General features: G+C 40.9%; 1 protein-coding gene across 8 annotated transcripts in view; it reads right to left on the bottom strand.

Moving 5' to 3' along the window:
* Cadps2 (calcium dependent secretion activator 2) overlaps window positions 1-14,036 on the bottom strand; it is a 529,236-nt gene that overhangs the window by 14,663 nt on the left and 500,537 nt on the right. For all 8 annotated transcript variants that reach the window (XM_057791365.1, XM_057791395.1, XM_057791386.1 and 5 more), the window contains one exon: window positions 9,462-9,569. In XM_057791365.1, coding sequence (XP_057647348.1) covers window positions 9,462-9,569 — 108 coding nt within the window. The remainder of the gene's footprint in view (window positions 1-9,461; window positions 9,570-14,036) is intronic.

Genomic DNA, 14,036 nt, shown 5'->3' with positions numbered 1-14,036 from the left:
TCAGCCCACCACAAGGTGTGAGTAGCCACAGTGCATTCATAGAACCTGACTTTGATCGCTATCTTTAGCCCTTGGCAGAGTGTTTGGACCACAACATACATTACAAATTTGTTGATGGACTTTTAAAAAAAATCATTTTGGAATCACTGCTGTTTTGAATCAATTTTATCAATAGAAAAAAATTTAATAGGTATTTAATAAATTGCTCCATTGGTAGAGTAACTTTCTGCATGCATGAGTTTAAACCTTCACACTGCAAAAATCCAATAGATTGTTGAAATTATCAAGGAGGCCATTGTATTTATCTAAAGAAATGGAACATAGGACTAAAATGGAGCTTAACATGTGGCAGTCATTTCATTTTAGGTGATGAGTGATGAGAAGAAGGAAGAATCATGAATGAAAAAATGTCCATGTCCATGTATGTGCATTCATACATGAAGCTACATTAGCGATGCAAGGTAGGATTCTGCCACCTCTGGACTGGCTTCCAGACTGTCATCAAAGCATCAAACTGCCTCTCCAGAATGTCCTGTCACCTGCTCTTCTGGTTATCTGAGGCTCTGGGACATCTCTGGAGATGGGGCTGGCTGTACTACAGGAGGATTTCCATACTGAGTCACAAATCTGGGAAATCTCTATACCTGCTGACTTTGTGAGTCGTTTCTATTGCTGTGGAAGTGTGGACATCTCTTTGAAGATGCATGAGACTCTTTTGGAGCTTAAGAACCCAAGGAGGGTAAAGAAGGGAGACCTTCTGTGCTATGACCTTTCAGTTTTTGAATTTGGCAGTGAAACCCTGGTTCTGGGTATGAATTGCGTTGGTGCTAAATCTCTGGCAGCTTTCCAATCATATATCTGAAACACAGGAAAATAAAGAAATAACTACTATCTAGTGATCTGAAAGGGTACCCAATGTAGTCCTGCATTGCGTTCTCATCTGTAAATCCATCTGTGACTACTCTGTAGATGAAATAGTGGAATGTTTTATGTGAAAATTAACTATTTCTCATGAAGGTCTGTGTGCTCTTAGAATATAAACTCCTTTTGGGCAGGCACTGGATAGCAACAGGCTTCTGGCTGTTTGCACAGAATGATTTTTAGAGGTGATCAATGAATACAGGCTGCATGAAAACAATGACTGTCATAAGAGGGGCTGGAGTGTCTTCTGTTTAGAAGCCAACTACATGTGCTCAAGTTCACACCTAACATTGGTATTCCAGTGTTCACCACTATTATTTACACATGGCAATTGAGTAGGGTAGTAGGCTTGTCTTTTACATTCTTGATATGCACAATAGCCACCTTAAAGGGTATTCGATACCAAGACACAAATGCAGACAGGAGTGGTTAAAGCAAAAGTCAGCAGAAAGAACTACAGTAGTGGAAACAAGTTCAAGGAGATAGCAGAGCATCCATGTGGGAGAGCTATGAATCCGTGCGTTTGTAGGAACATGGTTTGAAAGAATCTTGTCCAGCCACATTCAGATGCCGCATCTTATCCCTACTCAGAACACGACAGTGAACACCTTGAGAAATTTCAAAGCCCAGCCATGGCAATGATTAAAGGGTTAGAAAAGGGGCCTATGATGAGAAGTTAAACAAATAGGGATTATTTATCCGGGAGTAGACAGATATGACAGGCGCTGTAATAACAGTCTTCATGCCTAGGAAGGATTATTGCCTTGGAGGACGCTAGAATCCGTGTTTTGTTCTCCAGTGAGAGGAAAGGAGGAAGTAAGCTCAAAATGCAGCATGAAGAATTAAGATGCGGCGGGCGTTAGAACTTTTCGTTTTCATAAATTAAATAGTCTGCCCACATTAAGATAGCAAAATTCCGATATCTATCTTTCGTAGGCAAGAACCGAGATGAGGAAATAGAGGCTCTCGTTGGGTCAGCTGTTTTATAAGCATCTTGAGGAGTCGTCCTTCAATTCAGCTTTCTGTCAAATCATTCGGGAACTACCCTGAATAATGATTCTCCCAAAAGCTACTTTGCCATGTAGATTTTTTTTTTTAAATGTGGATTTAGCCAATATTGGCAACCTAGCTGACACTGCTGTGCTCACCAGCAAATGGTGCCAAACCTGCAGAGGGGGCTGCATGGAGGAGCTGCTAGGGAGGTGACTCACAGAAGCAGAATCCAAAAAGCTACTACGGAAATTGGCATGGAAGCCGTGTGTGTTGTCTGCTTATGGAGTTAGGATTGAAGGGAAGGAGAGTAGCTATCGGATCTGCACAAACACTGCACTGGTCAAGTGGTAGAGATGTTGGCCTCAGGGGAACCCCGGGCATTTTTCAGTAATAAGCCACCAGTGGCCTGATGCTGTGCAGGCATGCCAGGTCGCCTGTCAGACTCTACATGTGAGACTCTACATGTACCAGACTCTGCATGTGAGAGTTAGAACCCCCAGACAAGCCTAGGTAAAGGAAGCAGGAAGCCGCGTCCCTTCTTGGTTGCACATACTCTTTACGACCCATCCAACACCAGTGCATAAACTCAACACTGTTTTAATACCTCCAGTGGCACTCCACCAACGCGTTGTTAGTGTCTTCAGTGTGTGACAGAGATGGAAGATTCTGCAAGTGGTGGTTTAGAAACATTTTTCCCACATGAAAATCTTCTGTGGGACCAGGACAATTTCAGCATCGCGGAGACATCTTAGGGTGCCAGCCACAATTCTTTTTCTCTTAGGCAAGCAAAAATCTCCCAACCGTTCCGCCAGTGTCTTCCCCTCCCCCTCAATTCCAAGCACAATTAAAGGTGAGTTAGGGCTCTGGTGGAAATCTAAAGAGCATCAGCGAAGCTGAGCACTGCTCAGCTTTTGAATTGCTTTTCTCCTTCTCGGTTCTTTTAAATGGTTTTCTATGGCAGGGGCATTTTTCTTAATTAGTCACAGCTAATTAGTGTTCTGGCATAGACGAGTAATCAGAAATGTCAGAACTGCAAGGCTACATCGCCCTAATCCTTTGATAATAATTTAGCCTCCTGGGAGGGCCCCAAGCCGCGGTAAGTAGTGACTGACAATAAGGCAAAATTAGGCGGGCGGCAGACCATTAGGATAGAAAAATAAAAAGCACTACCAAATCCTGCTGAGCACCATCAGGCAACTAACTGTACTGCCAGATGAGGTGCCTGTTTAAGCCTGTGTTGTTAATTAGCTGATTCTACCAGCGCCGCCACAGATGTCCAGGTGCCTCATGCAAAGATGTGTGTTTCTGGGCATGTGCCAAGTGACAATTGTGGACCATGATCACATTTCAAGAACTGAAGTTTAAGGAGTCCACGTATGTCTTGAAGATTCTTTTGAATTATCAAAGAAATAAGATCAACAAGCTACATTCTTTTTTTTCTTCCCTCCTCGTTGAGTTTCTCTTTAGGCAATTAGGCACGCTTATCTCAAGTTTCTCGAGTTTTAATTCAGCTGCAGCTTGGATTCAAATGAGGGCCTTTGGCCTCTCAGAACGGCGCCCGGACTTGCCAAAGCTATTTTGGCACACATTGTACATCAAAAGTAGATGCTTTTTAAAAATAAATTCTTACACTTACAAAGAATAACATTAAAATGAGGGTTAGTCATGCAAATGAGCAAGACAACCAGGACTCTGTAACATGAGAATACCTTTTTAAAGCAAAACAAAGTCTGAGGGGGAGGCAGTCAAGAGTACGTTCTGAGTCATATCGACAGAGGCCGAGACCATCTCTACCCAGAAGGTTTGGTTGCGAGTACCTCAGAAGCGGTCAAACAACTTCAGTGCTCAAGTACAGCAGGTAAAACAAAACAGGAATATATGCAAGTAAAAACACAATAACCCCCGGAAAACAAAGCACTGACCTAGCTGCAAGAAGACAGAAGCACGTAACGGGAGATGAGCAGGAGTCTGCCTCCAGCATCCAGAGAACCAACTTTTAAAATCTATCTTTAGTGTACAGGGAGACAGAAAAGGCGCATAGCATAAGGAGAGAAAGAAGTCTCTTCAGAGATCCTCAGAGACCCCGCTGAAGGTGCATGATCCATCCTTTCTGCTGCCGGAGAGGGGAAAAGGTTATGTACGGCACAGGTGTCGCGGGAGTGCTAAATTTCTGGTGGTTGCTAGAAAAGTCCTGGCAGGGCCTAACTGGCCAAGACAGAGTGTTTTACACTGGTCTGCTTTCTACACAGAGAACGGAACACCAAACATAATCTTTGTTGATAGAAAGCTATGTTAATTTAAGGAGACTTTAGAGCAATTGCGGAGCAATTTGAAAGCGAAAGATCATGGAAAGAGGAAGGCTGCTCTTCTCCAATAGACGGCCACAAGGAAGAGAGCTTTAATAAGAGAAGAGAAACGTGGGAGGACAAAGACAGTCTTTGACTGTGTGAAACCTCCTCCCTTAAGTTTTATATAGGCTGAATACAAGGAGAAGGAAATCTTTCACCCCGTGATAACGGTTTAACATATATACAGTCAATTCTAAAATTATCTGATCAAAGGCATTATGGAACGGAAGTTTTATCTAGTGGGTAATATTTTTCTCCCCTCCCCTTTTTTAGAGAGAGGGTCTTGCCATATAGCCCAGAGTAGCCTTGAAATCAGTCCTCCTACTTCAGCCCTGTGAATGTGGAAATTACAGGTGTGTAGCATCATACCGAGTTCAGCGATCACTCTGACTCTTTGATTTAAATTATTCTTGGGACATTTGCAGAGTAACAAACTGAATCTTTAAGTGAGTTAGGAGCAGTGCTACTGAACTCTTGCAGGCTGGACAAAAACATCCTAAACACTTATCTCTCTCCTTTTCTTCTTTAGGAGTACAGAGGCCAAGAGACTGTAAGAACAAAATTAATTTTATTTTGAAATCCTATCTCATTGTATTGCTTTCCTGTTTTGTTTTTTATGATAGTACAAATAAGTGACTGAACCTATTTCTACAGTAAAGGTTAGTTTGGCCCAAAATGTTTAATTTTTTTTTTTTAACTAGGAAGAATTCTTTTCAGGCAATGTCTTTAGAAATTAATCCTTTATAAAACTGTTTGGATGAATGTAACTGATTAGCTATCATTTAAAGAATTATATTTAATTTTTATAAGACATCACAACAATGTCTTTAAAAAAAATCTCATAAAGATGAAACTCCTCAACAATTAAGTATTTAATCAGTTTATAACACAAGAGAATGCTTAATCTGCATGATTTGCCAATTAGACACTGGCACCCTGGTGTGCCTGCAGCAACATGGAAACCAAAACGAGATTGTTTTAAGGGGACTCCAGGAGCGCGAGCCCAATAAATGTACAAGGTTTAGAGAGCTGGATAGTGTTGACATCCTGATGGCGAGTTTTCTGTCTCAAGTCTGAAATGCTCAGATTTTAGGAAGCTATTGCAGAGAGTATCCTAGTGGCTTTGCTGGGGGATTTTGGTTTTAACGTCGGAACTGTCACTTGTCCGTTGAGAGAATGGATACACTCTAGGAATGTCCCCAGGCTCTCTCACGACACCGGGACACCTGTGGCTGTGTTCCAGGCCCTGAAGCCTGAGAAAGTAGACAGGCTACCTAAGAGTAACCAAGGGCAGCAGAAACTGTGGGTCTGCAGAGATGCGTGCGTGTGTGCGTGCAGCGTGCATGCGCACCCCAGCCAACACGTGGAGATCAAGCACAATTTGTGGGAGTCAGTTCTTTCCATCCATGGCTCCCAGAAATTGAATTCTGGTTGTCATGCTTGGAGGCAAGCCCCTTGACCCACCGAGCCACCTTGCTGACCTAGTTATCCTTTAATACAGACTGTCTTTTCTACTGCCCCACTGCACCTGTTGTTGCTTTTTAGCTAGGACACTTTGGTTCCATCCAATGAACACAAAAGAGTGAAAACTGTTACCGTGCTGTGCACGACTCCGGATGCAACCAACCCCACTCTTTCTACTACCATTGCCAAATTAAAAACAGAAACGGTCATCGGATCAAAAGTCTGGATTTCAGAAACGATTTGAAATTCTAAATGAAGAGGTTCAGTCTTTCTCTATGCAGTAAACTGAATATTATACAGATGTTTGAAAGTCACCTACACCATTAATGGCAGAATTAACAGGAAATTCTGATATCTGGAATCCCAGTGGAGTGTTCCTCACAGAACATGACTCTATTATTTCAAATGTTGTCAAGTCTGAGGCATGGTTGAGGCATGGGATTTCATGGAAGGATTTTGAAAAGAGATACAGGTTCAGAGTTTGAGGACACCAAACACGTCCCTTATTTTCTCTGAAAGAGAAGATCCTTTAATTCCACAATAAAAATGTAAGAGGATGATGGCATATCACCCACAAGGTAGGATTCACCTAGGGAGAGGAACAGAAGAGCTAACACTGTTAGGAACGCTTGAAGAGATAAGCAGTGTGTGTGTGCACGCGCGTGTGCGTGCGCGCGTCTGTCTCTCTGTCTGCTGAGCATGTGGAAGTCAGAGGACAATTTGCTGGAATCAGTTCTACCTTTCCATCATGCGGGCTCCACGGACTGAACTCAGGCTGTTATGGTTGTGAGCGAGTGTTCTGACTGAGCCATCTCACCAGTCCGCCACCTTATTTTTTGAGACAGTTTTTCACTGGGCCTCAATTCACCGATTCAGCTAGCTGGCTAGCAAGCTGGCCAGCCTCAGAAACTGTCCTGTCTCTGCCTCTACGGCCCTGGAGTCAGAGGTGCTCACTCACCACTGTGCTGGGATTTAAACTTAGGTACTCCTGTTTGCCAAGCACTTTACCAACTCAACTGCTTCTCTAGCTCTTAATCAAAGATGCATCTTAAACTCATTTTTGTTTTTTAGCAGCACAGTTGCCAGTTATTTATACTTTATAGAAGCGATTTCTGTCCCAAACAGAAAGGGCTCTGTAAGTTTAAGCACTTACAGGATAAAAAGGACAGCATATTTGTACTAATAATTTGACTTTTAGCAGGTACTTAGGATTTTGATACCTCCAGATTTAACATAAAAATCTAAATCGACAATACTTACACCTTTAAAGATTAATACAGATTTAATCATTTCCATTTTTCATATGTTGAGGTCAAGAAACAGAATCACTTCTCTGTGGATGTTGAAACAAAACTAGCAGGGCAGGATGGACAGGGCCACGAGTCTCATTCACCATGGTATGTGGCCACGTGGGAATGGTGGGGAATGCGTCTGTTCTCATCCCTAGATGTCCCAAAACAATGAGCACAAGTCCAGGGCGATGATCATCCTTATACCTTAGTCAGTAGTACCATTATTTAAATTGAGTGCATGGGTATTTCCCCATAAAACTAGGAGCAATTAAGACGCTTAATTGATGAAAAGGTACTAGAGGCCAAGGGTATCTTAAGAAGTGTGGCAACTTTCACAAATACTTTGACAGCCCTTCTCCTGGTTAGGGTATCAGCTGGAAATAAGACGATGCAGTATAGCACATGGGTTTCTTTTTAACGTGGCAGAGACACTTTAAAATTAATGTGTGTCTTGCAGACTAATCGTTTTTACGTAAAATAGCGCTGACATTTTTTTCTAAATCAGTGAATTTCACCTGGGTAAAAGGCATATTATTCTTTAGGAGTTAATCCCTTATACTGTATGATCAGAAATCGAGCCCTGGGCATTTTGCCAAATTGGATACAAACAACTCCAAGCTAACACTTCCTAATGTGTGTGCGTTGGTCTGCACCTGAACTTCGGAGGCTCCATTTCCTTACTTGTGTAGGAAGGAGTCTAATTGGACGAGGGAAAGTTTGCCACTATGCGAAGGACTATTGTTCTCTTCAATCTTTTATCCGTAATAGGCTATGGTTGCTAACAGTGCACTTAGGGCCATTATTTTCAACTGTTTCTCGACACCTAACAATATTATTTTAAGCTCCAGCCAAGTAGATTTCCAATAATTATATAATGTCTCTCAGTAATGATCTGTTCCTTGAGCTCCGCATTCTACTTTACCTTTCAACACATACTTGATAACCTCTCATTTACTAACTGTAATTGAGGCAAATTCAGCCTTGGCTAATTAGGGGCTCTTAGTATCCCCTCATCTATGCTATTCTTGATGACATACCAATAGAGTCAGGGTTCATTTTCATTTTTAATTAAAGCAATAAATATGTGCAACTTGAAAAAATAGAATGTTTGAGGACATTACAATTATTGTACAAATAACAAGTCCAGAGCTCTGCTGGGGATGTTCAAAAAAATGTGAAAAACTTCTTGATAAAACCCAGTGCTTTGGATGCAAACCTACAACCAAGCCAGATGCGTAGGTGTCAGAAGGGAAAGAGTACCTAATAGCGCAATGAAATGAACGTACTATGTGAATGCTGGCCTCCTTAGATCTGCTTTAGTTAGCTCTAAACAGTACTGCAAAGTATTCTGAAGTTCAGCAAATGAGGAAGAGTTAAAGTGGAGAATATCTTTGAGGTGAAAAAAATTCTACCTTTGCTTACTAACTGGCCTAAGGGTGGTTAAGCTTTGCCAAAAGTAGGTCACCAAGACACAAACATTGATGGTCTCCAGAAAACAGTCCTCCCTTCCAACAGTGACTACCCAGAGGGTACTGTTTTCAGGATGGCTCCACCTTATTTCCTCCATCAAAGATGTATGTGCTTTAGCGAGCAAGAAACATAACAGACATAGCATCCGCTCACCGTTCTTTTTCTGTTCAACATTTCTGAAAATCACCTCATAAGCAAAAAAGCAAAAAAGTTGGAAATGAAACATATGCCCGTCAATGCAGAGAAATTCCAAATGGAAGCAGAAGTTGTTAATATGGTTTCAGTATTTTGTAAAAGAGCCAGCTGGATAGATGATAATTTTGCTACCCCTGCAAGGCATCAAAGCTTTTAGGAAATCCTTCTTTTCACACATATTAACACATATCTTATTAAAACAGATGATACTTTTATTGTAAAATGGCCTGGAAACATAAAGCCAGAAAGATAAGGTGCACCGTGACCACCCAGTTGCACAGACAGCACACAGGGACACGACAGAGCATGGCTAAGACGATGACATAGCGGGACCTTCTGTAACTGCCACAGCTGAAGTGTCGCCACGAAGCCCGTGAATTGCCGTTATGAAAACATTTGCGGTAACTTGCATAATTAAACGAAACTGCCAGAAAAGCATTTCTAAAATGCAGAGAAGATGCACGCAAATACACTTCAAAGAAAATAACCTAGGTTCAGAATCAGCACTGGGACAAGCTGTGCAGTTATGTCATCAGCTCGATACCATTTTCTTGAATTTGAGTGACCAGTTACAAGTGAATAACGCTCTTATTTGAGCTGAGTACTTTCTTAGTTAGCTTTATAGAAACTTGATCAAGTATCTAAAACTAACACCCACGCCTAGCTGTTATGCTTAAATGAAGACCTTAGTATTGACAAAATATATTTTCCATGCACATCAACATTTTAAATCAAGATTAAAAACGTTCTATGTCCCGTGACGATGGCAGCTACTTACATCAAACAACTTTTCTATATACATCTCTTCATTGACTTTTTCTCGAAGAATATCCTGGTTTTGCCGAACAAACATAATGTAGGTGTCTGCCAGGTCCATTCCCGGTTTCTGTTGCATGGGAAAAACATGGGGAATAAAAAAGTGTCAGTTCTCATTTCTAAAGCTTATTTAATAGTAGTTTGGGAAACAATTTTAATGGCTGTTGAAACTGTTCTCCCCTGTGAATTTTGTTTATACCAAATCAACAATGATTAGCATGTGTAAACGTTTAGCACTCATCTTTACTACTTAAGGTCACATCCAGTATTGTTGAGATGATTAGGAAGGCAGGGTTATAAGCTTATGCATATCCATTAAAAAGATCTCTTTTATTTTTAATTAAAGGTATGGCTGTGTCTTTACATACATACACAGCACCCCAAGTGTTGAACTATCCTGCTGCCGGAGATGACAGGCAATTGTGAGCTGCCCAACATGAGTGTTGGCAACCAAACTCAGGTCTTCTGAAGGGTAGCATGCAACTTAACTGCAGAGCCATCTCTCCAACCTCCCATACGTGTCTTTAAAAAAAAAAAAAAAGATTATCTTGAGAATTCAGTGTGCCAAGAAGTATGGGAGGAGATTAAAAGAAAATTTGTCCATGGAAAGATTATGTCTTAGTTGTGTTATACAACTGACTTTTCATCCCCCGTTATTTGCTCGCCAATGATGTGAAGCCATAAACTGTCCTGATATGCCTCTTTAGAATACTCTGAGTATTAAAGAAATACAAACCAGTCTTCTTATTCAGATTAGCAAAATACTAGGAAACCTGGGAAAACATTTAATGCAAAGTAAAACATGAGACTTTTTGATTTTCTATTGCTTTTATTCGTTGCTTACTGATACTATCTTAGGGATTTGTTATATTATAGAAGTGCATTGAGAACATCAATAAACTCATTTCTCATGTAGGGCCAAAGAGGTGAACTAGTGAACTCACTAAATTATCATTTGGCATTTGGTATTTTTTCCTGTTTGAGGAGGCAGGGTAGTTAGCATTATTCCTCCTTGCTATAGGCCTTCTTAACGGTGTGACCCTTTATTACAGTTCCTCGTGTTGTGGTGACCCCAATCATAAATTACTGCACTGTTACTTCATAGCTGTAATTTTGCTTCTGTTGTGAATTTTGATGTAAATACCCGATAAGTGACCCTATAAGGTTCGTGACCCATAGGTTGAGAACTACTGCTGTAGAGTTTAAAAGAAAAGGGAGAAGAAAAATCAGGATGGGTCTCAAAAGCCTTCGTGGCTGCCAAAGAGATTTCTTTCTCAACTTATCATTATTTCTTTCTCATGTTTCATATGCTAGGCTGACTGATGGAAAGAATTATTTACATTACTTACATCTGGGCTTGACTCATAACCTGCACTGAGTTATTTGATTATAGAGTATAACATTAGTAAGAACTTAACAGTAGAACTGATAGCCAAGTAAGATAGTCAAGCTTCTACCATCTCATGGTTGTAGGATGTGCTTACAGCCTTGACCAATAGACGAGTGGCAAAAGTGAGTAGTGAAAGACAACCAAAGAGCACATAAGCTACTTAACTAGCGCTACTTCTGCAAAAGCAGCACAAGGTGTAGACTGGCAACATGGTGGAGTATCTTCTTGTGAGGAACAGAAAGTCTTTGCCATTTTAGGCTCTTTTTGCACAGGGTGGTCGGTATTTTATTTGCCACAGTGAGTGTCTATTTCCTAACCAATGCATTTATAAGCACCAGGATATTTTATTTCAGTGATAAACATAAGGCTTTTTGTTAAAAACTTATTTTTCTGTTCAGTAAAAATAACTGCATTTTTTTTGAGACAGGGTATCCAGTGACCTAGGTGGCCTTGAACTTGTAATGTTGATGAGGATGACTTTTGATTCTGATCCTCTTTGCCTCCATTTTCCAAGTGTGTGGATTACCAATGTGCACAACCACACCAGTTTATGAGGTGCTGAGAGTAGACGCATTGTATTGTGCATGCCAGGTAAATATCTATTAACTGGGCTATACCTCCAGTCTTAATAATTTAAATTCAGCTTAAAGCATAGATAACAAAATCTCAGGAATTTTTACAACATAACCATGATATAACTAAATTACATTAAAATATAAAATAACTGTTTATACAAATGTTCTCACAAATGTCTCCTTTAAGAGCATCCATACATAATATAGCAATGCATTGCCAACCTGGTGGAGGCAATTGAATAAATGCATTCCTTGTTTTTCTCATAATCAGTGTTTGAAATTTTAAGTAACCCCAAGGATAATAAACAAAAACTTAAGTTGGTTTTATTTTGGGGAAGTGAAGTTTGTACATCAATTTTTCAAGGGAAGAGGTAGGGTCATTTGTACCTGTCCTGATTCTACTCAGGCGAATGACCCATATGATACGGGTTTTTCTCTGTGCCTCTCAAACTTTGTCAAAACACTGAAAAGGAGAACGTCCAGAAGGGATGATGCCCTGGAATGAAAATGACACGAGGCCAGTTTCCTTTGCTCACTCCTGAGGCAGCTCAGCATCTGAGTTCCATGCACATGCCTGAGAATAAGACACCGTGACACCCATAATAGCAAGGCAGCAAGCCCAGTCTGGCTACACGGAAGATGAAAGGGAGGTTTGTCTTCCCATTGTTTCTCCCTACCTAAACCTTTCTTATTTCTACCTCTCAAAACAAAACTATGCTGAGAAGTTTAATCCACTCAATCACTTCCCCCAACAAAGTCCATGGAAAACCAGTCACTTCCAGGACCAGTGGAGAGCGGTGGCCGGGCCAATTCCTTTGAAAGACACTCCTGTGCTCTTGATCACTCCCAAGCTAACAACGAACTCCAGAAGACTCCAGAAGACCCTGTCCAGGAATTGTTACCTTTTGCCATCTAAATTCAACAAACACTTTGCGGCTTAAACATAAAAGAAAACTAAATCCAGTTCCCTACTGGCAGACTTCAGGGAAGTAAAGGTCCGAGCTGCAAGCTGAACCGAGTTCTGCAACTTTGTATGCAACTTTGTAAGTGCGTGGGCTGAAGCTCAGCCGAGTTTGCAGTTTCAAAGTTGCTTTTCTTCTCTTTCAGCAAATTATGATGTTCTTGCTTGGAAACTAAAGCCTAGACTTCTTAACATTCCTCATTAGCATTATTCCTTCCTTTATCTTGTGCTGTTTACCTGTTCTTGAAACTGTGACATATGGGAATTTCACACCTAGTGAATATATTTTCATGCAGTTTGTGGCATGAGACTGTAATCATTAAAAGAATATACACAAGTAAGAGTAACTGTAACACCTGGTCACATGTTCCAATTAGAGTTATAGTTCTTTAAAAACACTTTATCCTTCATTTGGCGTACGAGAGGGTAATTATCTATGATAAATTGCCGGAAAAGATGCAATTTTCCTTTTAAACAGTTTCTACCTTCAGCACAAACGTGTTTGGATCGAAGACATTATCACTGGCTCAGTGCACCTTTGTGCCGGGGCTGCTGGGACGTGGCGGTGGAACTGACACACTTGACAAACACCGCTTCTGGTTGCAATATTAACCGTTACCCTATGCGCTGATGCTTCAACCATCCTGCACGCTGAGCACTCGGATGCTAGCTTCCTGTGCACATTTTGGAGTGTAGATGAAATGAATGTTTGCAACTGCACTGTGGAGATGGAGGCAGCTCCCAACTCTGGACAAAGCAGGTATGCTGTCCAGTTCCTCCGGAAGAGCGCCCCATGAAACTTCAGTAACCATGCGTTGCCATGCCTCTTTATCAAGAAGACTGTATCCTACAGAGCCATGTTTAAAAATCTTTTCTGCATTGTTAATTAAATTACAGCCTCTTAATGAATATGAGAAAATAACAATTAAAAACCACATGGCGAGCACTCTATTAAGTACAATTTAGGAACATAAAATCACTTTCCCCCCTATTTTCAATTTAAGCCTCTGAAACTCTCAGTTCTCTACATAAACTTTTCCTACTAGATTCTTAGGCTAGTTGTCTCCAAACATAAAGAATTCCTAAATTACTTTTAATCTTCTAACTAGGAAAGGCAAATTTTGGCCAACAAAGCAGTAGTAAAGGGACATATGCATAAAGAAATCAGTAGCCATGGAAGGAAAATGAATTATTCTAAGGTGAGTTCTTCTAACGGTGGTCGAAAATGCAACTGAATCCACCAGGGAGTGAATGAGCAAGATGCAGATTCCAGCACAATCCCCCCACCCTTCCAAGCATTAATCACTAGTTAACCCAGCGAGATGAACATACCACTTAAAAAGAGAGAGAGAAAAAATTCCTTGCTAATTATATGCTGCAAACGTTCTTACTTCCTGCTGCTCTCCCTAATCACACAGGTGTGAGTTTTCGCTTCCCCATTCATGGGTAGGTGGGTATGGCATGGCCGTCATTTTCCACAGTGACAGATTAAGGTACAGAAGACGCTGCTTAACCTTCCACTGGAGGGGAACACGACACTACACAAACAATGTCATGGTGTCTGTTTAACAAGGAGACACATTTGAAAATATGCCGTTCCTGTCTCAAAGA

Source organism: Chionomys nivalis, chromosome 1 (assembly GCF_950005125.1).
Source record: "Chionomys nivalis chromosome 1, mChiNiv1.1, whole genome shotgun sequence".
NCBI classification, from domain to species: domain Eukaryota; kingdom Metazoa; phylum Chordata; class Mammalia; order Rodentia; family Cricetidae; genus Chionomys; species Chionomys nivalis.
Note: the sequence above shows the minus strand (reverse complement) of the source record. Positions and strands in the feature narration are given on the sequence as shown.